This window comes from Myiozetetes cayanensis, unplaced genomic scaffold, assembly GCF_022539395.1.
Source record: "Myiozetetes cayanensis isolate MyiCay16 unplaced genomic scaffold, myiCay2020 scf5-8, whole genome shotgun sequence".
NCBI lineage: Eukaryota > Metazoa > Chordata > Aves > Passeriformes > Tyrannidae > Myiozetetes > Myiozetetes cayanensis.
This window is the reverse complement of record NW_026087742.1, coordinates 39321979-39346221: the sequence shown is the minus strand read 5'-3', so window position 1 is coordinate 39346221 and position 24243 is coordinate 39321979. Positions and strand designations below refer to the sequence as shown.

Sequence of the window (24243 nt, the reverse complement as noted above, 5' to 3'; positions counted from 1 at the left end):
TTCTTTCTTTACTTGTTCTCTGAACTGTAAAAGTATCTGAAGCTATTATTGCAGAAAATACCTGAAATCATTATTTATAAACTACCAAATGCATTGTTCACTCTGTTTTCCTTCATGCCTAAACAATACTTAGTGGGAAATTCCCAGCATGTTTAGGACTATGCATAGGTTTGTTATGACAGAAGTTGGCTCTAGGTCTTTTGTCAATAAATTTATTTTTTTTTTGGTTCAACTGTAACAGAAGGTGTAACTTTTTGTTTGGTTCTTTACTAAGGAGTCTCTAGTCAGAAATTTTTTTATTCTAACCACAGGTCATGAAATGAGCATAAGATTGCTGGGGTACTTGATACTAAACTAATTAAACCCACAATTAAGTCAGTGTGAATATGACCCCTGATTTCATTGCGTGATGAGTGTCACTGAAGGTCTCATCGCTCGTATTTAAACTACAAGTAAAGCGTGTTTCTAGAAATTTGGTTTACCATTTGTCTTCTTGATTTTAAAGGTTGTTTTAATTTAAATTGAAGTTTTGCTCTTTTGTGTATAACTTCTTTGTATGTGAAATGCATAAACATGCATATTTATAATAGGATAAAAGAAAATTAATTTTTATTAAAAGTAGGTGTTGACTTTTTAGCTTGTGTTCATCTTATCAATATTGTCTGGTTCAAAAACAAGAGGATTGGTTCTGCCTTCAGTTATGCCTGTGTACATCAAAAATACTTAAGTAATAGTGTTTTTCATTTAAAATATTTAGAAATTACATTGGAAATCTCTCCGTGTTTGAATTTTAAATCTCACTTGAAGTTATACTAACTGTGTACTAATGAATGTTTTGAATAGGTCAGTTTAATTCTCTGATGTGTACACCCTAGGTCTTCCTAAGTGGAGATGTGGGATTTTCATAAAATTTGATATCTTCTGTGATATGGAAGCACATGATGAAAATGGAATAGACATGTTCTTACGTATAGCCATTTTTGGTCATCCTTTCTGATTTAGCTTGTAGTTTGGAAGACTGGAACTTTCCAAGGAGAAAAGTAATAGATGAGTCTGACTATACTAGTATCCCTTAATTTCTCTCATAAACAGTTGAGAATGAATTAAGATGTGCCAAAGTTTAGGCCCTACTCCTGTGTCCTAAGGCCTCTTCGGTGCTCCGGTTGCATTCGGACAGTGCAGCACTACTTTCAACGAAAATAAAGAAAAGGCAGTAAGAGATTGAGAAGTCTTTATTTCCTTTCCTTCAGGATCCGTTAAATATCCATGTCTAATTGTGTACTTGTAAATAAAAGTACAATTTTTCAAAGAAAAATGTGATATAAGAAACTTTAACTGAGCCAAATAGTTGCATATGATTATGTTTCTATTACCTTTCACCGTCTGTATTGTTAGAGTAGTTTTTACATGTTGCCATTTTGTAATGTGGTTTCTCAGTGGTTCAGCAGTTTGATAGGCATGGATTTTCCTTTCATCCAGTAAAATTTGATGCATCTCTTTTTCTACTCTTCTTAAAAGTATGCAACACCTCAACAGGTAAAACTATCCACATGATTTCTGTGGGTTTTTTTGAGCAAAACCTTCTCCTTTATTTTCTTTAAGGTTGAAACGTGGGGTTTTTGTATTTTTGTTAGCAGAATTATTTAGCTTTTTGTTTTGTTTTTTTTTTGCCATCACCCCATTCTCTCTTACTGCCCCACTGTCATATAAATCGAACCATAACTATTAGTATCTTAATTGCATTTTTTATCCCTTTTTTCTCTAAGTCAAACTTGTTTGGCAGAACTAATGATCTAGCAGGATTTTTATCACCTTTGAGGATCTCTTTAAAGGGAGTGTGTTACATGTAGTCATCTGTACATAGATTTACCTTTGTATTGAAACTTGTAATATGGTAATATGTTACTGAGGGTTACTGTCTTTGAACCTCTGAAGGATGTTTTGATTTTTTGTGTCTATACTGTGCACTGCTACATGGACTATTTCCATGAAAGAAACTTGAAGAGTTGCAACCTAGAGCTCTATATATTTCCATAGCCATACCACATGTATCTTTGCTTATTTTGGGAAGGTAGTTCAACTGTGTATTTTTCTTTCTATTTAGTTGTTCATACCACTGCAATATGGAAATAAGAATTGCAAATACTGAGAAAGGGAAATTAATCTTCAGAAAGTAAAGTGTTTTATAAGTGGTTTTACAGGATTTGTTGACCTTTCCCTCATCCCCTGACCATCAAAACAGGATTAATCCATGAGGCTGAAATGCTTTTAGGGCACTGGAGGAAAGGAATGTCTGTGTGCAGTAATTAATTACTAGCATTTTTGTTTCTGAATATTTGGGAGTAAAAGAAACAGTATCCTCAATTGACATTAAATAGAAACTGAATTGTGGAGCCAGCTGGCTCAGCTGTTGGCATATGACAGAGCAGTGGGAACTGAGCCAGAGAACGTTTTATGAGGTTACTGTAACCCAGAATTCGTGTCAGTAATTTTAATGGGTGGGTGCCATTCATCTCTTAGTGAAGGGAGGAGGATATGAGGGGAGCTCTTAGGAATTTTCCATTATTTTTTCTCAATTATATAAATAGTCAAAAAATAGAAAACTTATTCACAAGACAATTCTGGTTTCCTTGTATAGATTAAAAGCGTAATCCAACACTAGTGGAAAATACTAATGTTACTGATTAATTCTTTCTAACAGATCAACAATTTTATTTTTCAGGTCGAAAATTGAAAAAGTTTAACAAAATTAAGGTTGTGAGAGCATTAGATGTTGCACTCCAGCAGCCAGCAACCCTTCAAGACGAAAACCAGTCTTTAACCCAAAGGCTGTCCTTCTCTCCAAATCAAGAAATACAGTTTGTTCCCCCAATGATAAGTGTTTTACGAGGCATTGAGCCAGAAGTTGTCTATGCTGGTTATGACAATACAAAACCTGAAACACCAAGTTCGTTGCTGACCAGTCTAAATCACCTTTGTGAGAGGCAACTCCTTTGTGTAGTCAAGTGGTCTAAATTGCTACCAGGTAATGTCATATATGCAGCGAATCATAAGTTAAGCAAATATATAATGGAATGAGCAGAAAAGAGAATATTATTGTCTGCATGTTAATTAATTCTTAACAATTTCCGAAATTATTAAGCTCCCACTTCATCAGATAATATAACTAAGTAAATAAATTTGATAGGGGGACACATTTGAAGGATTCAGTCTAAATATTTAGACTTACTCCAAGAAACCACAGAAGCCCAGAGAGTTCTTGTAAGTGATTGTTATAGCAGCCTTTCCACCCGCATCCCTCCTACTCTATTATTTATTAATTTCATATAAAACGAGTTGTATTTCTGCATAGTATTTATTATTATTATTATTACTAAAATGAATTTTTGGCAGCAACAAAATAAAATTGTAATAAATAGTACCAACTGGGATTGACTAAGAAGCTCACAAATAGACTTGTGATTAGAACTAACTGAATTTATGAAGATCCAAGATTGGATTAAAAAAACCCCACGTTATGTATGTGCATATGTGTATATGTACATACACTGCTGTATGGTCATAGGGGCTTGATCCTGGAATATATATAAGGCAATATTTGAGCAGAAACCCTAGAAAATACAGTTTCATGTGAGCTTAACTGTTGCAGGAAAGGGTAGTCACTGCTCTTCCTGTTGCAGTTGGCACTTATCAGACCTCTTGGATGAACCAATTCATCTCATCGAGTGAGAAGAAAAGAAACCTTTTTTTCTACCCTCTGTCATTTTCTGATATCTTCATGAGCTGAACCAGTTCCCTGAGGGGTAACATGAATGCCAGAGCTTGCCTGATGGAGGTAACAGGACCAGGTGACAAGGAACAAGAGCACTGCTTTCAGTGGCAGGAAGCTCTTAGTTTGACTTAGATAGTTCGTGGCAATCTTTAAAGTTACCAAACAGCAAAAGTTATCAAAGGCAAGCCACAACTGAATATACTTCTCTTCAGCTGACTGTAATACGAATGTTTATTTTATGACAACTGTATCTCGTGTTAAGAAACCTAAAGTTGAAGCTGTCTATATGAAATAAGAGTTGGTTACAGTGATCATGTTACAAACTCATATTTTTACCAAAGGAAAATGAGATGCATTCCTATTCCCTGAAACAGCCATTTTTGCTAAAGTTAATTTTACTGAATTGGAACAAAGACAAGAGGTGAGATAGCCAGCTACTACATCAAAGTGAGATTACCCAAACATCTGAGAGATACGTCACCAAAAACACTTGTCTTTCTAGATGTTCTGAATTGGATAGCTCAAATTTGTAACCTCAAAACGTAGCTGCTGTCTAAGTGAGAATTACAAAATATTTTAACTTTTAATTTCATTTCCAGGATTTCGGAATTTACATATCGATGATCAGATAACCCTCATCCAGTATTCCTGGATGAGTCTAATGGTTTTTGCAATGGGATGGAGATCATACAAACACGTCAGTGGTCAGATGTTATATTTTGCACCAGATCTGATTCTAAATGAGTAAGTAGACTCTGCTGTTGCATTATGTGAATAACATTTTGAACTTAGGTGTGCCAGTGGGAATGTGACTTCTTTGAGACCAAGATTTCATTCATTATTTGCTTGGTTTCAAAATTAACAGCAGAGGAAAGCCCTCTGATCATATTAAAAGCTCAGTAACTTTGGAAAGGGTTTTGTGGGAACACCATCTATTCTGTTTGCATGTTCCAAAAAAAAAAAAAAGGCTGTTTAAATAGTATTCTAATTATCTAAGAGAAAAATAATAATAATTAAAAAAAAAAAGAGTGCTGTAAGAAAATTTACTGAATTCATCCAAATAAGACATGAGTTAATTTTTAATAAATGGAACTGACTCTGATTTTCTTTGTTTTTGTTTGGGTGGCTTTTGCAAATAATTTGCATATAGTCTAAATACTCAGATTTTACACTTTCTGATAAAACTCTGATTTTTTAAAGTACATTTCTTGTTAGAAAATTGAAAAAAGTTACAAAGAAGGATTTCAATATCAAGGAGAAAATATGTGAGACTGCTCTTTTCTACTGGGGGGGTGAGGGGATTGTTGGCTTAGATTTTCCTTCACTATGCCATTTAATTTAGATAATCTTCATTTCAGTCTGTTAATTTTTCAGATCTGCAAATTAATATTGTTAAACTTGTAATATTAGATACTTTGGTTATAGTACATGGGAATCTGCCAGGAACAGTAAAACATAATTTAATCTCTATATTTATTTCTCCTTAATATATTTTTCTTAGGGTTTTTTTTGTTTATTTGTTTTTTAAATCTTAAAGAACTGCTATGAAGCAAGATGAAAGAGGGTTTTTTGTAAGACATATTGTTTAAGAATTAAGAGGTAGATTTGCAGAAGATCTAGACACCTAATTTCAGTGGAGCAGACCCTGTAGCTCTTGGCCTTTTGTCTTCCAGATGACTGTAAATCACTGTGAAGTTATTGAGTAATGAATTCTTTCCTCTCCCATTTGTATTAATTATGGTGTACAAATTTAAATACTTAGAAATTATGAGCTTGAAAGAAGTTCTGACTGTATGCTGTCCCAGCATAATCTGACATATTTTACGGTAACATTCAGAAGAAAGAGTGAGATGGCTTCAGGCAATAATTTCACATATTGGGGTATTACCTTGCATATGGATCACTGCTGACACCTTGTGAAGAAGACTTCAAGTACTTTCTTCCAGAATTAGGTTGAGATTTATGAACCCCAGTTATAATCCACCAGAGACAGTTTCTTAATTGCAGTTTAAGACCATCTACACTGCGAAGGAGGTGGACTGGCACCTCTTGGTTACAGAAATCTCATCAGGGTCGTATTAGAAACATTATTAACAAAGAGACACGTAACATAAGTGGCACACTAAATTGTACCTGCAGCTGTTTATTGGGAAAGAAGTTAGCTTTTAGATCAGCAAAATGTAAGAAACTTCTTTGTCTAGGATGATGTCTAAGACTGTACTTTCATAATCACTTTAAGAAAAGGTAACTGCTGAGCACTGCCAAAAATGTTAACTGCCCTGGTCATACATCCCCATGATTTCATTTAAGCTGTGTCAAACATTATATGGCTGCACTGTCAAACAGATAAGGAATTTATATGCCTGAGAAGTACACCAGAAAAAGCCATTCTTTAGCAGGTGGAGGTGATTCCTGACTTGAATCACCACATGGGAGTGCAGGCACTAATGCCAGAATTGCAGAAGTGCAAACCTAGAGGTAGAAACAATAATAGAAATTCCTTCTACAGGGGCAATGCACACTTTAGTTGTTTCAAAATGACCATGAAACCACAATCCAAAGATTGTTTCACAGCCAATCTGTCATTTAGCAAACGCAGTTGTTGTGCTTCTCAAGAAGGACTCGTTTGGTGGTATCAATTTCACACCAAGAAAGCTAGCAGTGTTAGTTTGACAAAAATTTCTTAGTATTAGCATCATATGAGGATTTACTGTTACTTTCACTTTTCAGTGTCTGAAAATGTAAGAACAGCATTTAAGCATACCCTGAAAGCTTTGATCACTTACCCTGATCACTCTTTATAGAGTATAATTAGGAAGAGATGCTACCAGAAAGTAATAGGAAGGGAGATTTAAAGTAGATATAGAAATAATGAGTCCACTCAGATATAAAAGATTAAATTTCTATGTTTACATCATTTAAGAACTGGTACAAGATATCAGATGTTGAACTACATTGAAATAATTTTCCTTCAAGATAATGGTAACACTTTGAATAACAAGACAAAAACTCATTGCATTGAGAAGTCTTTCATTAATGAAAAATATCATCTGTTTTCATTGTTGAGGGTACTGGATCATCAGGTTAATGTGCAATGAATACAGTCTAGATTAGAAAATTTGTAATGCTATTGTTGCAGTCATTTCAGTTGAAATTCCTGATAAATAAATGTGATAATATATACTCAGTATACCAAAATCATAGAGAGAAAAGCAGTATTGAAATGCTGCAAAAGACACTTACCAATTTTATGTATTTCCTGTGTGATTTCTTCTATTTACTCATCTGGGAATTCAGATAAGGCTGTATTAAAGTCTCTGTTTGCTTAATATGTAACATTTTGAACTGTTTCTTTAATGGCATAAAATACTACAAAATAATCTATGTGCTATTAGAAGTATGTTAGAGTTGCTGTGAAGTATTTCGGTGGAGACATTTTTGCAAGAGCTAAGAACAAGTTTTCTATAAACTGTCAGGTTTATCTTTAGTTCTATGCTTTGAAATCTTTTCAAAGTTGCAAAAATCTGTCTACCTCTAAAATAAAATAGTACTTTAATAATTTTTAATATTATTTTTATTTATTAAGAGTATTTTTAATTAATAGGACACCCTTGTTTTTGGTGGTTAGTGTTCAGCTTTGATAGTCTCCAAGTTGTTTTTTTCTGGACAGCAGTAACAGAATAAACACACAAAATAATATTACTTTCATTGTGTACAAACATTGAGAAAATTGTTTATTTGTATAACCTCTTCTTTAGTGTCTGTAATGTGACAATTAAACAAGGCATTCCCTTCAAACAGTATTGGAGCCATTCTTTTTCTTTATTTTCATGTTTTTTAATTTATTTTTTTGTTTACCTTTTCTGGGTGTAAGACAGAGGATGAAAGAATCATCGTTCTATTCCCTGTGTCTATCCATGTGGCAACTCCCACAGGAATTTGTCAGACTTCAAGTTAGCCAAGAAGAGTTCCTTTGTATGAAGGCTTTGTTACTTCTCAACACAAGTACGTTCTTTTATTTCTTTGTAATTCTTTGTAACATATCACTACTAAGAGTTTTGAACCATGTTGCTTAATTTCACAATCTCTAAGCCGTCAGGCTTAACAAATGGAAACTGATTTAGGAGGAATGTTAGTATTTCAAGACTTAAAAATGTTTTTTCTGGTGTATATAAAGAACAAAGAATTTGTGAGTCATTGTTGGTCTTATTCTGTGTAAAGACTGGAGAAATATTGAATCCCTTTTGACATACAGCTATACTGTATTAACACATTTTCAAAACAAGTGTGTAGTAGTTCTGCCTGAAAACATCTGTTAAAGTGACTCTACAGAGATAAAAAACAAAACCAAATCCAAAACAAAACAACCTTACTAGTATTAGAAATATACTTAAAAACATTTAATAAATTATAAGGGCTGAGGGCTTTAGCTTGGCCAAGATCTTAAAGCATGTTTGCTCAAAAGAACCGGGGAAGTGGACATGGCAAACAATACTAACATTTATCCAACTTTTTATAGTTATAAATAGGTGAAGTTTAGCACAGATGTAAACAAATGGAAATGTTTTTCTTTGCTTCATTTCTCTGGAACAAAATCCGTGGTCACTTTTAATCATACGCATCTTTTAAAGAATGCAGCACAAAGTTGCAATTCACTTTACATAGGAAATGAGGTAGTTGGTGAAGTTATCTTCCAAAACCTTTTCTGATGTTCTAAAATGTGCATCTGCTGAGACCATAGTTGTTAGCTGTGAATCCTCAGATAAAAAGTTTTAAATTTGTGCACATGTTATTAGAAATGAAAATAAGAAATATTGAGAAATATAATTGAAAGAATGTAGAAGTTTAGTTCTCAACACACTTATGGAGTCAGGACAGATGTGAAAATCCTGCTTAGCCTACTTGTTGGTTGTACAAAGTTGAAGTACAAGATAAGAAATTAAAATTCATTCTGTCTTAAGCTGTACTTGGCTGGTATTTGCATAAGCTTTATGCTTAAAAAAATTTGGTCTCAGAAAAGCATGAGATTAAAAAAATTAAGTTTAATCTCATATAAGCATAGACATTACTAAAATAATAGCAAGATACCACAGACTGATAAAGCAATAAAGGTAACGTGGATAAAAATCCTTCTGTGATATAGGTCCAGTTGCTTTGTTGGAATCTGAATGTATTCCTGTTTTAAACGTTTTCCTCCTTGTTTTCATGAGAAATGAACTCCCTCATCAATCATCTGAACCTTAGAGGGAACTTTAAAATTTCAGTTAAATTTAGATAAATTTCTGATATTCCGGCTTTCCCTTTCTGTTCTAGAAAGTTCAGATGAAATTCAAAAAAGCATTGCAGTGATTGGTCCAATCTCTCTCATTTCTGACTGCATCGGTTTAACAGAATTCATCAAGCTACCGTTCTTTACCAACTGCATTGCACTCAGAAGCTAATTTTTAAGATGCTATGTTTATGTATATGCAAGAAATTTTTTTATTTTAAAAAAAGAAAGTACTTCTTCATGTGCTGATGCGTTTTGCTTTTTGTTCTCTCCTGCACTTATTGTCTTATAGGAAAAAACAATTTGTCAGATCTTTGGGAAAAGGAACACAACTGTTGTTGCTGAGACATTTAGTAAACATTTGGTACTGTATAAATATAATTCCACAAAAGTATTTTTAAAAAGCCATATAACCTCATTATTGCTCTACAATGTTTTTTAAGCCTACTTTTACATTTTAGTCATGATATTCATCTTAATTCTCTTCAAATGTGAAAGTATGGCCATTTCAAGCTTTCTTATATGAACAGTAAATCGAGTCTAATCTTTTAGTCTCTCAATGTGTCTTCTGTTCAATTTATTACTCAGAAACAGTCAATAAGTAAATATAAGTCTTGATCTATTTCTAATTCTGAATGGAGCCCCACAACCAACCTAAGTTTTAACATAATTTTTGATTATACATTTTTTTTCTTGGAGTTTGCTGTGACTTAAACATTTTCTTTATAATATACTTGTGACAATTTTAAAGCTGTCTTGAAAGCAGAATTAGTCTTTGCAAAAAGTGGACAAACATTTTCATTTTGTGCAATTGTTTCCATTGTTGTGCTAGTATCCCTTAACTTCTACATAGGACTCCATCTTGCAGAGGCCACATCCTTCTCAGAACTAATACTGTGAACAGTTCAGAAAGACCATGATTTAAGAAACCAGAACTATGCCAAAAGAGAGAGATAAATAAGTTCAGTTGTAGCAACAGCAAGATCAGTTCTGCTTCTAACACTTTTCAGACTTTTGATTTAAAGGAATTTCAGAATCTTGTTGCGTAAGATTTTGGCTCGGTTCTTGCCACTGAATAAAAGCATCCTCGTTCTTTGCATACATTCAGCGGGAGGGAACATTTGAGCTACCTGTGTTTAAGTTGTATTTGTCCATGTAAGACATTGTAATTCTTCACTCAGATAAATAGCTTAATGAAACTTTTTGTGACTAAGTGGAAATGTGACTGTATTTTTGCAGAATTTGAAGGAAACAGGCCATCCGTTGCTGGAAGATACCTTTTAACTTAATTCACAAGGGAAATATAAAGATTTAATTGCTATTTTAGAGATGTAAGTCAAGGATGTCATCCACCTTAAACTCCATCAGAGTGTCACAATATATGAAAAAGATTTCCTAGACGTCTGTAAAACTGTTAATAAGACATACCCAGAACCATCCAGGCTTTGAAAATTAAGCTATTCTTTCTGTGACATTACTTTTCCCCACTGGGAGTATTCCTGCCTGAATTTCTCCTAAGCACACTGCATTCTCCTCAAACCAGAAGGTGGCCCTTCCATTCAGACCCTTGATGTAGATGTGACAGGCACACTTTCAGATACCTTCTTTATCTGTCTGGACTTGAGAGGTCATACCAAGTCAAACCAAAAGTCCACCTCATTTCATCTCCATCTGCTTCCAGGTAGTGGAAGTAAATGGAAGTACCGGGTTAGGTATGGTGTTATAAAACAGACTTTCTGAGGAAAAAGTCACAATTTCTACTTTCTATTTTTACTTTTGTTTGAATTATGTCTTAGTTAAGAGCCAGACCCTCTATTCCATAGGCCAACTCAGTGCTTAGACACTTGTCTTTGTAGTAAACTTGCTATTTTCTGTCTGTGTCTCTCTCCTTCCCCTCAGACATTCAGTTGTCTGAGGAGGCACTGAGTGAGAGACTACCTTGGTAAATGGGATCATTTCCTCTCTTGGGCCTGCTTAACTCAGGTAGAATAGAGATGTGAACTTCTGTCTTGTCATCCTTTCTGGGCTCAGGCAAGAGAATTTTAATTTTAATATGCTTGTCTCCTTTCCCCTTACATTTTTCTGAGGAACCAGCCATGACTTAGGCATCTGATTTCAGAACAGCATTTCTGATTTCAGAATGGAGAGCAGTGTTGCTGTCAATGCAGGGTTTACTACCTAATACTCTTTCAGGAAATGAGTTTAGATTGACCCCTGTGCAGCTGTTTCCTTTTTAGGTGGCTTCTGTCTTAAAAACTCCATTATGAGGTATCTAACAATGTAGTGCTTTGTATAGTCAGTACACACATTTATATTTTAATTCCAGACAGTGACAAATCATCTGGAAGTTAAGTTTCACTATATTAAATAAGTCAATGTCCTTATGAACCAAGCTGGCTTTTTTGTTTGTTTGTTTGTTTGTTTGTTTGTTTGTTTTTGAGATTCAAATGAAATCTGTTGTGACCTCATATCAGTCATGGTCTAATACGAGAATGAAGATGTACTATGTACCTAGATAACTAGCAGGGAATTTATTTAACAATGAGAACTAGTCTCCATGACATTCTGGAGTCTGTGGAGAAAAATAAGCGTAAATAATTTTTTTCTAAGGATAATTTCAAACCAGTGAGCATTTCCTGTTGAATGAATAATCCTTGCCTGATTATTCCCACTAAAACTGCAGGCAGTTATGGTAACTAATAGATGAAGATACCTATACTGTGAAATGCCTAAAGTTTGGTGAGGTGAATCCTTTTCCTTATGGTTGTCAGAATACAAAATGTTGAATGAGGTGTTGCAGTGTGAATTGTCATTGGCAAGAGAGAAAGGAAAGGAGAAGAAATTCAACATATCTTTTGAAAACAGTCTGTTTGAAACAAGACCATGTTTTAAAATGAAATTATTATAGCAAAGCAAGGATTTAGATTTGATTGTGAAATGGGAATAATTTTTTTTAGTTTCATTTCTATGAGTTTTTAATTTCTTAGTTTCCTTTAACAACACAAATGGTAAGACTTGTGGATTAAACTCTACCATGTCGAGAATCTTATCATCACTGATCAAATATGCTCTTATCAGTAGCAGTTCATTTCTCAGTATTGTCTCCATGTCCTCATTTTGATCCTTGCACCTGACCATTAAGAGAAGAGGGACTTCAACCATTTCCTCCTCCTTGCTAATTTTTCTAAAAAGCTGTTTGCATGTTAGACTCTGATAGTACATCTGTTCTGTTAGGTGTAAGAGGTTCAAATAGGAGGCCTAAGCCCTGGATGCTTTACTGTCTACACCACTTGAGCGTTGTTAGTTTGTTGCTTGACTCCATTTTGAAGCACTCCAGATCGATTTCTCTACCATAACTTTGCTCTGAAGAGGGCTAACCCTCAGCAGTGTAAACGTGAATCAGTCCATAACATATTTCCTCAAAAATGACAGTGGTTCTTTCAGCCATTTTTTTTTTTTTCAGCAAACATGTGTAGGTGAAGCTTAGGGGTATTTCTAGATGTATTAGCAAAATTAACTGATTGTTGATGGTATATCCTTTTAACTAATTGTATCGCTGTTTCTGGAGTAACTTTTGAATGGGAAAAAGTAGCTGGCATGTAGTAATGAAATGCACTGTACTGCATGAAATACTATAATTTTTTCCTGTACTTTAAATTTCTTCCATTGCCTTCAGAGTGAATTGTACCACAACTCTTATTTTTGTTTAGTTCCTCTGGAAGGTCTAAGAAGTCAGAGCCAATTTGATGAGATGAGAACAAGTTACATTAGAGAACTGGTGAAGGCAATTGGTTTGCGCCAGAAAGGTGTTGTGGCCAACTCACAGCGTTTCTATCAACTTACAAAACTGATGGATTCCATGCATGATGTAAGTTTATTTGTTAATGTGTTTTGCTTTTTATGTAAGAAAGAACTAGTATTTCTTAAAAATAATTTTATGGAAGGAATTAGTTAACATTTATAAACAACAAAAGAAAACAACAAAACATTTTTCCTTTATCGTGTATATTTGTGTGAATAGATATATTCAGCATCAGTATATATATTATGTTTATAATTTATGGTATACAAGATTTAAGTATTTGTGGAAAATGCATTTGAATGCTACCATTTTGTTTCATACTGCCTGTCACACAGTTTTGGGCTTTAGTAGGGGGTGATGTGTGAGTATGTGTATACGTGTTCAGGAAAATAATAATGCAAAGGATAGGCAATTCAAGTTGCAAAGTCAGACTACTAAGAATTAGAGAAAGACAACCAAGATTGTCTTTGAAACCTTAATTCTACTATTTTTATGTGCATATTATATCCCATTTTTCAGGATCTGTCTATATCTGGGAACTGAGAAATCTTTAAGAATTCTAATAGTGATATCATAGAGATTCATAGGTGTCTTAAAAAGATGCAGATGAATTCTTTCCACATCTCTGAGAATCCAACATATATCCTATTGTTTTTAAATTCATTAAAATTTAGGAGTGGCATTTCATATAAAGCTTTGTCCATATAAATATTCATAGAATGATAGAATGGTTTGAAGGGGGTCCTTGAAGGTCATCTAGTTCCAACCTTCGCTGTATGAGAGGGCAAGTGGACCAGATACTCAGAGCCGCATCCAACCTGGCCTTGAACATTTCCAGGGATGGGGCATCCACAGCTTCTCTGGGCAACCTGTTCCAGAGCCTCACCACCATTCCAATAAAGAATTTCCTCCTAGTATCTAATCTAAACCTGACCTGTTTTAGATTGAAGCCATTCCCCCTCATCCTATCATACATACCTTTGCAAAAAGTTCCCCTCCAGATTTCTTGTAGCCTCTTCAGGTACTGAAAGGCCACAATAAGGTCTCCCCGGAGCCTTCTCTTCTCCAGGCTGAACAACCTCAACTCTCTCAGCCCTTCTTCATGGGAGAGGTGCTCCAGCCCTCTGATCACCTTTGTGGTCATCCTCTATACTTGTTTCCACAGGTCCTCATCGTTCTTGTCTTGGGGGCTCTAGACCTGGACCCCACCCCAAAGGTGGGGTCTCAGGAGAGCAGACTAGGGGGGGCAGAATCACTTCCTTTGACCTGCTACCCACGCTTCTTTTGATGTAGCCCAGGACATGGTTGGCTTTCTGGGCTGCAGTGGCACATCTGTGAGTCATACTGAGCTTCTAATCAGCCAGCACCCCCAAGTTCTTCTCCCCAGGGCTGCTCTCAGTTCTTTTGCCACCCAGCCTGTATTTGTGCTTGGAATTGCCACGACCCAGGTGCAGGACCTCATGCTTAACCTTGTTGAACTTCATGAGGTTCACACAGACACACCACAGCTTAGTGTCATTGGAAAACTTGCTGGGGATGCACTGAATTCCACTGTCCATGTTAAACAGCACTGGTCCTGATACCAACCCCTAGGCACTTCTGAGTTCATAGTGTTGGTTATGAGGAGCTCTCAGGAAGGTCAGTGTGGATGGGATCTTTGCGTCTTTGTATTCTTCAGCACTCAGTAAATTTACACTTTGTTTTAATTCAGTCTCTTATTTTCAAGTACATAAAGTAAAAGAGCCAGGGAAGGAGGGAGAGAGGGAGGGAGGCTTGCTGCAAAATAGCAAAGTGATGTGTGGTCCATAGAGTAACTTTGTTCAATCCCTGTTTCAGCTCAGGCTGATAAAGTAATGGGAGATAGAAGGGAAAGATAGATCATCACACTGAGGAGACTGCATGATGTTAAAGCTTAGGGTAGCAGAAATAGTATGATATTTGACAATGTAAAGGTCACTGGTCTGAAATTAAAAATGGAGCCTCTCAGAGAGGACAGAAGAGATGAAATAGTCACTTGTATTGAGCAGTTGCTTTTAAGAGACAAGGGCCTATGAAGTTTAATGTTTGTGGCATACTCAAATATGATCATAATCAGAACCATGGAAAAGCTCACAGGGAAGTAGTAAATGCTGTCTCAGAGCAGTGTTTGAATAGCATGTAGTGAACAAAGCACTGGGTGGTCTTGAGTGTGATGGAAGATTGAATACTTGTTAAGTAATTGCCATTGATCATCGCAAATTTCGTGAGTGAGGATGATGCTACTTTGTAATATTAGTGAGGCAGCGTTTTTATATGACATGACATTTAGCTATATTTATGATTTTTGCCATTAATAGGGAATGAGAAGTACCCTCATTATTGATTCAAGAAATACAGAGGAAGGTTGTTATAACGATGTCAGCTAATGAATGAATAAGTAGTTGACAGCATGTTTATCTGGCTGCATTACTCCTAGCCTGATTGATCGTGTTTGTATTTTATTAAATCCAGCTAGTGAAACAGCTCCATCTCTTCTGTTTGAACACATTTCTCCAGTCCCGTGCACTGAGTGTTGAATTCCCCGAGATGATGTCAGAGGTGATTGCTGCCCAGCTACCCAAGATTCTAGCAGGGATGGTGAAACCTCTTCTTTTTCACAAGAAGTGAAATGTCTTCTCTCATAGAGGTGATATCTGGGTCATTTTTTGTTTGTTTATTTTGGTCAAGATTTTGCAACGTCAGGACTTCAGTATATTTGTCATACTTATCTTGCCTACTGCTTTACACTTGTAACATACACAAGCCATTTAAGCTTGTTGTACATATTGTGACTTTCTGATTCCTTAACTGCAAAAATCACAACAGTCATAAGAAATGTTTGGTAAACTTGGCTAGGCTGCTTTTTAGATACGCAGTGGATGACAGTGAATAGACTTTCCAGATTTCTAACAACAGTTACACGTTTTTCTTACTTGTTGCACGCTCTTGAATTTCTGATATGACATGATGCAGACTTTTTACTTCAGTACATTGTGTGCATGGGTACCTGTGGGTATGTGCATAACACAAAATTTTTGAGGAATTAAAGTAAATATTGCCCACATTTTCTCATGGATATTTAACTTTTTATTAACTAATTAGCCTCACAGAAACAGCCTTTCAAAGTTAGCCATCCGGGATTAAGCACACATCACAGCAGTACCTTTATGAGTAACTAAAGCTCTAGGCACACACTGTAACACTACATATTGATGTCTGTGCTCATGCTGCATTGAAACTCTGAGTCCAGTATATTGTTTTCTCTACAGAGTTCCGTGCAGCTCTCCTTCAAAAATCAGAAAGCTTAGGAGAATTTCAGTGTATATTACACCAGAAGTAATGTGTATGCAAACCCACTAAGCTTTGGTTTGTGTTATTTTCCTTATAAGTTCAGTGCTTATTTAAGCTAAATCACTTAGCTGTAATCATAAATTCATCAGCTGTAACATTCTGTATTTCAGAAGCTTTAAATCGAGATGTTTTCACTGACTACAGCTCTTAATAATCTTAATGTTTTGAACTTCAGTGCTGAATACTTAAACAGCCATTAACATCAAATTAGAATGAGACTAAATGCAAAAAGAAATGGAAAAGATGACTGCAAACATTTTGATACACATCAGAGTCATTTCAGTACTATTTAGTGGAGCTACATATTTTATATTTTAAATGTATGCCATTATAATTCGGGTAACTGTAAAAGAGGAGTTGAACTAAATTAGCTTTATAAATTCAAGAAGAATGACATGTTTTACCACAGAAATTAATATTTTACTGAAAAATTACAATGTGGTTTTGTTTGTTCCCTTGATATGGATATGAAGCAACTCATGCATTTAAGGCATGTAAATTGTAAATTGTAGCTCTGTTTGAACAACAGAGAAACATGTAAAGCCTAAGAAGAATTTATGAATCTATTAAAGTACAAAAAATTTTGCCAATCACTAGAAATTATACTTACATGTAGGAAATGGTGAGTCTTGCTTGGATACTTGCTGGTTGTATGCTTTTGCTTTTACCCATTACAGTAGTGTGAGAGTGTACTGTTGGTGGTGTGTAGCTTGGTCTGTACAGACATGCCTTTGTCACATGAACAAAGGCCCATGGGACATAAATTCAGTATCCCTGGTTAAACCAGGGTGCCCCTCATTAGAAGTATGTGATGTAACTTGTTCATAAAAATTACATTTTGATTCTTGACAAAAATGCTGACAATTGACAACTAAAGGTATATCTAAAGGTATCCTCACTGGTCATAATTTCCAAAAGCCAACAAAGAAGAAGCTACATTACAACTGGGGATAAAACATTATTTATATTCCCCACATAGTAGTACAAAACCCACTAGAGTTGATGCAAAGATATGACCCTTGATAAGTGACATAGGCAGACTTTTGTGTTAGTTGACTAGGTTTGTCATTTCTAACTGCCCAGACAAGCAATTTCTTTCATATTCAGTACAGTCTGACTTTTAACTGTGATCCTTAAAGCAATTATGTTTTAATAAATACCACAAAATCCTTTGTTTCTAAATACTGAAGTTTTATTTTATTTATTTTAATTTATGTTTGCATTCAGTGATTGTGGATCTCTGTAAAAAAACCCATTTCAACCATTCCAATTTTGTGTAACAACATTTCCATGCATTCTTTTGGAATTCAAGCCTTGGTACATGATTTACCATTGAATAAATAGACTGTCTATGTTACTGTTTAGATTAAACTGTTAACAGAAACTTCCCCCACTAAAAATTACTCTTCAACACCCAAATTCTGAAATCAGAAGGTAGAGCAGGCAGTTATGTTTCCCTTAGGAATGCACAGATCAGCCTACGCCTGCCTTTTAATCTCTAAGTGGCTGACATGTCACCATGTCCCATAAATATGGCAGATTAGTCTGAAATGCACTATATTTATCTCAAAGGCATAGTCAAAAAGGAAGAAAAAGTATCTTTTGGGAATAGATAACAAAGATTAAAAGCATTTTCAAATAATAATTCCTAAAGATTAAGAAATCTGAAGATTTCTTCTAACTCATGGACAAGAATCCCAGAATTTCATGGTCACATTAAATGCACTATACAAGATAGAATGAGTTCGGCTAATTGTGGCTGCAATATTAATTTGAAAGGTCTGTGTTCATTATGTGATTATCTGAAGTTCGAAGAAAACTTTTAATTTGAGAACTTCCCAGCTTTGACCCCAGTTTATTAAATTGCCTTTAGTCTCCATTTTGATATTGTCATTTGCTCGGGGTTACACAGTGAACAGTGAAAAAGGACTTAGGTCTGCTGGTCAACATGAACATGAACCTGAGCCAGCAGAGTGCCCAGGTGGCCAAGAAGGCCAATGGCATCCTGCCCTCTATCAGCAATAGTGTGACCAGCAGGACCAGGGCAGTGATTGTCCCCCTGTATGTGACACAGGTGAGGCCACACCTCAAATCCTGGGTTCAGTTTTGGGCCCCTCACTACAAGAAAGACATTGAGGTGCTGGAATGTGTCCAGGGAAGGGCAATGGAGCTGGGAAGGGGCTGGAGCACAAGTCTTACAAGTAGCAGCTGAGGGGAGAAAAGGAGGCTGACGGGAGACTTCATTGCTCTCTACAATACCTGGAAGGAAGTTATAGCAAGATGGGGGTCAGCCTCTTCTCCCAGGCAGCTAGTGACAGGATGAGAGGAAATGTCAGCAGGCTGCACCAGGGGGGATTCGAGTTGGACATCAGAGAGAATTTCTTCACTGAAAGGGTGATTAAGCATTGGAATGGGCCGCCCAGGGGAGTGGTGGAGTCACAGTCCCTGGAAGTGTTACAAGAAAAGACTGAATGTGGCACTTAGTGCTGTGGTTTAGTTGACAAGGTGGAGAGCAGTCAAAGTTTGAACTCAATGAACTTGGAGGTCTTTTCCAACCTTAATGACTCTGATTCTATAATTCTATGAACACTGATAGAAACACCAGATTGCTTCCTTCCCTATAGAAATCTTGTGTACTGTGACTTTTCAACACTGCAACAACATTCAGAGAGCAATTATCTGATTGTTTTACTGAATATGAGGCTTTATAGTTGTCTGTGTTTCTCTACATTAATATTTGTTTAAAGATCGAAGCATTTTGACCTGAGCTTTATAAATAGGCCTAAATAAAACATCTTGTAGTGCTTCTCCATATATTGAACAAGGCAAAACTACTGGATCTTCTTATGCTGCATTTTGCACATAGAAATAAGAGGTTTCCACAGGTGGAATTTTTTTTGTTTTCTGACAGTTATGATGTGCCTAATTATATTTTATAGGTATGAGACCTGTAGTACTAATTAGGATGCTTGCCAGCCATCTTCTACAGGTTTTTGCCCAAGCTATCACTAAAAGTTCTCCATACACTAAATAATGCAAGCAATGCCTGAAACTAAACTTCTCCTGTTCTGTACAGTTGAGGTATTTTTCACCCAAGCCCTTCAGCATTGCCTTCTGCTGGTACTTCAGTGAAGCAAACAAACCGACCCATGAAGTCATCTGTTTTCTTTGAGCTCTGCTGTTAGGATTCAGCTCTGTAGAGGCATGGCATTTATAGTTTTAAGTACAGTTTTGGAGATTGAAGTGCCTCACCATGTCAGCCCGCCTGTGTTTGGAGAGCTGTGACAATACAGTGCAAAGATGAGACCTCCAGCCCCAGCAAGCTGCCCTCTTTGTCTACAAGCTGCTTCGCAGTTGTGCTTGCTGTGGTACAAGAAACACAAAAGATCAAACACTTGGCTCATGTTTTCAATTTTGACCAGCCTTTAGGGGACAGGAGATGTGGGTTCCCTCTGTCCATGGCAGAGGGAAATGTCATCTGAGAAACTTTCAGTCAATTTCATGGTGCTTTGGAATGGCCTGGTTATATGTATGCATGATAAAACAGAAGCTTAGGTATTTTTGAACTGCAGCTGTTTCTTCAGCTGCACTGCAGTTATGATTTCTTGTGCTCTATCTACAAGAAAGAAAGTGAGACTTTGTATTTTCTGACCAGTCAATGCCTTATTAGTATCTTAGTTGGTGTCTTTTCCTTCTTTTCAAGGACAGTAATGGGTCTCTTTCAATTATATTTTTTTGGAAGGTAAGCTGCTTTCTTGTGTTCTTGTCTACACCCAAATATTTATCTCAGTTACCAGTGATGTATCAGTAGCATGAAAAGTAGGGATCCTGCAGGGATCCTTCCTTCCCATACTGTCCTACCTGCACAAACTTAAGGTTACTTTATCTGCAGAGCAGGAGGGGATGGGGTTGCACTCTACCCATGCAGCACTGCAGCTCCAAGCTCACATTTTTTGCCTTACATGCTGTTTGTGGCACGCTGACCTTTCTTTCCTTCCAAGAAGTCAGCCCACAGCCACAGAGCTAATGTCCAAAGCCCTCCCAACTTTCCATGGCTCAGAAGCCTGTGTGCATACTGCCAGGCTGGACTGTCAGCATTGCTGGATTTATTGGCTTGTACTGCTTTGTGTCATGGTGACCTGACTTGAACAGAGGGTTTGTTTTTAGTTTAGTTCTCTTTTTCCCCTTGGAAAATGAAAAGGGAAAAAGGAATATTTGAGGTTTTTTTTTTTTTTTTTTTGGTTTAAAATTTATGTGTTTTTTTTCTCAATGAATGTTATTAATTTATTGGATTGACGTTATTTGCATGCAGAATGGTACTGTAACTTCTCGGATGCTTGGGCAGAAACATGCAGTAAAAGGTGCCTGCATGGATATTAATAACTAAGTTAAAATTTATCTGTCTGTTTACCTTAAAGAGAAAATAAATAATCCTCAGAAAACAGTCCTTCACTGCTGTTGGAACTAATTCAGCAGCTGCATAACTTTAAGTACGTGAGCAGTGCTGCACCCTTGATGTATTTTTTCATTTGTATTTAGGAATTTTTTTCCTGGGTTGAGCCCACCATGCTCTGTATGAGGTATTTAAAGCAAATAAAGGATATGGTGAGCTTACATTTAATTCTAGACTATCCTTTAAAACTGGCAACATTTCCATTTCTTGCCAGTGTGGGGTAGGCTTATTATAAAAATACCATCATGAGTCTTTTAGCCATAGATCATGTTTTTCTGACCATGAAAAGCAAGTTACCTTTTCACCTCCACAGATACAATAGTTCCACCAATTTAGCATTCAGACATACCAGTGAGGAAGTTCTCACAGTGTCATTTAAACAGTCTCACTCTATTGCATTTTCCCACACTCAATTTAAATACCCACCCAGCCAGTTCATTACTAAAATCTCTTTTTGCTGTGTTGAGGAAAAAAGAAATACATCATTGTCAGGAATTCAGAATACCGCATCAGTGAGCTTCACAGCTGTGTACTTTCAAACAGGAGGCTAGATTGGATGAAAAACAGCTAGTGAGCACAATAAACATCTTTGACATCAAGTCAGAAATAACTGGGCAGACTAGTACAGATACCTTTGTGTTTTACAGGTGAGATTTATGTGAATATCACCATAAGTTGCACATTCCATCTTGGATGTACAATTTTCACATATGCCTATTTTTCATATACTGGATACTAATAGAGCAATGCTTTTACACTTCATACTCTGAATTGTTGGTTTATGTCTAGCCTGAGACTCTAACTTGTGATGTCTCCAGTTGAGAATAATGTTCTCATCATGACACTGCTCAAAGAAACTGATATTTTCTGGCAGGACTGTTTTGAGCATGAATATGGAAGCACACTAATATATGCATGGAAGTATGCATCCAGAAAGGTGTGTAAGTGGCCTTAGAATACTTGAAAAAGTAGCACCGAGTGACCTGCAATCACTATGCAGTTTTAAAAGTAAATTTTGTGTCAAAGGAATATACAGTTACATTATATAGTGCCCGAATAAGGCTGATTTTATACTAAAATTAAAAGGATCTCTAATTCATTTCCAGAAGTAAGGAAGCTCGAAGGAGCTTTCGTGTATTTTATAAATTCCCTCAAATGGACACATCTATTCAAAAGGCATTTAATTGCAGCTATTGCCAACTTACCTCAAAGGAAAGGCAAAACCAACTCTATGAATAACAGAGTTTCACACGCTATTTTTTCTGTCAGTATGTGTCTTTTGTAGAAATGCATTTATAAAAATATCGTAATTCACTTTATGCATCATCACAATACAAAAGCAGTTTGAGTGGAATGAGTTTTCACGTGCACCTCAGAGACAGTAAGGGTCACAACTTCGGTGTTCAAGGAAGGAATTGAAACGTTGGGCTGGCAGGTGGCAAACTGTTACATGTAGGAACCTTCCTCTTGTTAGAAATATTTGGAGTTGTTGTGTCTGAAATGGGGACAAAGATGCCTGTAGTGCAATTAATATGTTAGTAATATGTAAAACATGGATTTCGCTGCTCCACATAAGCATATTCTATTACAGACAAAATAGAAGACACTTGACAAACATTAAACACTCTTAAATAGAAAAAAAACGTGACATAATACCATCAGGACAGATCCTCAAGCCTGACTGTGAGGCATAAACACACAATGGATGAGAATATTGTCTTTTGGGACCTTCATCACTGCACATCAAGCGTTGGTCACCTGACAACGACAAGACTTACTTAAAAATTTAGAAGTTTTGTAATCCAAAGCAGAGCTTACACTATAGTCACGCTGTGAGTTGGGCAGTTCACTTCTTAACAAATATTTTACAGAATCGCACACCCAGTTGCTGTTAGATGTAGTTCATAGTGATGGCTACAGCCAGCTTAGATTTTACTGGGAGACAGAAACTGCTCCCCTTTCTCAAGCTTCAAAATACAGGTCATGTGTCTGTTTGGCTGCCCACAACCAAAAGGTTGCACAAATGATTAAAACACAACATTAAAAAAAAAAAAAAATCCAAACATCTGAAATTCTGAAAAAATTACTTCATGAAGATTTTCATTTAAAGTATCCTTAAAGTTTTCCTTGAAGACAACTATTAATTTTAAGAAAAACTACATGATAGAGAAAAGTACAACCAAAGGCTGGTCACTCTAGCAGTGCATGACATGGTAAAGTTTCTGAATTTCACACAACCTCTAAATCCCAGTTCTGATATTTATAAAACATTTATTCTCCACTCCTTCCTATGCCTTCAACACACTTTCTTCCCCAATGGGTTACTTGGATGTGTAATGCATTAACACTTTGCAGAGACTTTGTAATCCTCAATGAAAAAAATCTGTAGAAAGCCAAATAATCCTTAAGTTTGAGACATGTTTGGACTGATGCTCATATTTCTCTGTATTTAACATTCAGGATCATGATGGATATAATTTACAATTTGTTGCCATTGTTTTTATTTTTTGAAAAAAAAAAGGAACTTGTGTAAGATTTCTGTATTTTCCTCTTGTGAAGAGAAGCTTTCATCTATATATTTGTACATCTGAAATAATAGCTTTCAAGTATTTTTGTAAAAGTGTTGTCTAGCTACGTTGTGTCATGTCCAATAAACTGGGGATGTGCTTACTTTGTAGTAGTATGAGAAGTGTTTAACTCTTCAGTTACCAGTAGATGCAAAGAAATCCTCTAGATTGATTAGGAAGTAAAGCTACAGAACGGCTCTGTGCTGTAACTGGACATGGATCTGCAGTCACCAGTACCAGGCTTGGTGGAGCCACTTTGTGCATGCTGTCCTACAGAGCAGCTGCCAGGAGGCTGATTTCAGTGGGGTTACTTGGGCAGCTCCAGGTTAGACACAGCACACACTGATGATTATTTATTGATTTAAACCCATATGGCTGAGGAAGGGGGCAGAATTATTTGCCATTTTGTTTTAAATTCAAACCTTCTACAAGACTCAAAGTAACAGGAGACGACAACATTCTATTTATTTATTTATACTTACATGGAAGGTAGTGACTTTATGTTTCTATACACTGGCAATTGCAGTTTTCATTGAAGAGAAGTTACAAGGCACTCCTGATCTTCCAGCATAAATACATACAAAGGAAAAGTGTTTTTAAAAGTCTGCCCTGCCATGGGTACTTTCCTTGTTGCTGGTCATTGACTTGGCCTGGTGCAACCTTTCCTTGGCTGTACCAACAGGGCACATCACCTCTGGCTTTTGAAGAACTGTAGTGCTCAGGTGATCCTTTCCCCATCCTTAACATGTCCCACTTCCCACCATGCTGCCTTCTAACGTGGTGTGCAATAGGCCAGGAGTGGGACTCGCACCCTGGTGAGGAGCAGAATAGCCATCGACTGGAGAGACCACCCCTCTCTCTTCCTATTCTGAGGAAGCATTGACAACTCAGGTCTGGTCTGCTGGTTTGGATGTAGCCCCTTTCTAAGGATGTGCTGGAATGTTAGTGTGCCCTCAGAGAAGCATTAGTCATGCCAACAATGTCAATACTCATGGACATTACTTCCACATA

The 24243-nt window shown here is 36.3% G+C and overlaps 1 protein-coding gene across 2 annotated transcripts in view; it reads left to right on the top strand.

Moving 5' to 3' along the window:
• Positions 1-23299, top strand: part of PGR (progesterone receptor) — a 41404-nt gene extending 18105 nt beyond the window's left edge. Inside the window, exons 4-8 of one of the 2 annotated variants that reach the window (XM_050333944.1) lie at positions 2723-3025; positions 4372-4516; positions 7647-7777; positions 12752-12909; positions 15334-23299. In XM_050333944.1, the coding sequence (XP_050189901.1) occupies positions 2723-3025; positions 4372-4516; positions 7647-7777; positions 12752-12909; positions 15334-15489 (893 nt within the window). In that variant the 3' untranslated portion in view covers positions 15490-23299. The remainder of the gene's footprint in view (positions 1-2722; positions 3026-4371; positions 4517-7646; positions 7778-12751; positions 12910-15333) is intronic. The other variant, XM_050333945.1, reaches the window with a different exon arrangement.
• Positions 23300-24243: the final 944 nt, after the last annotated feature.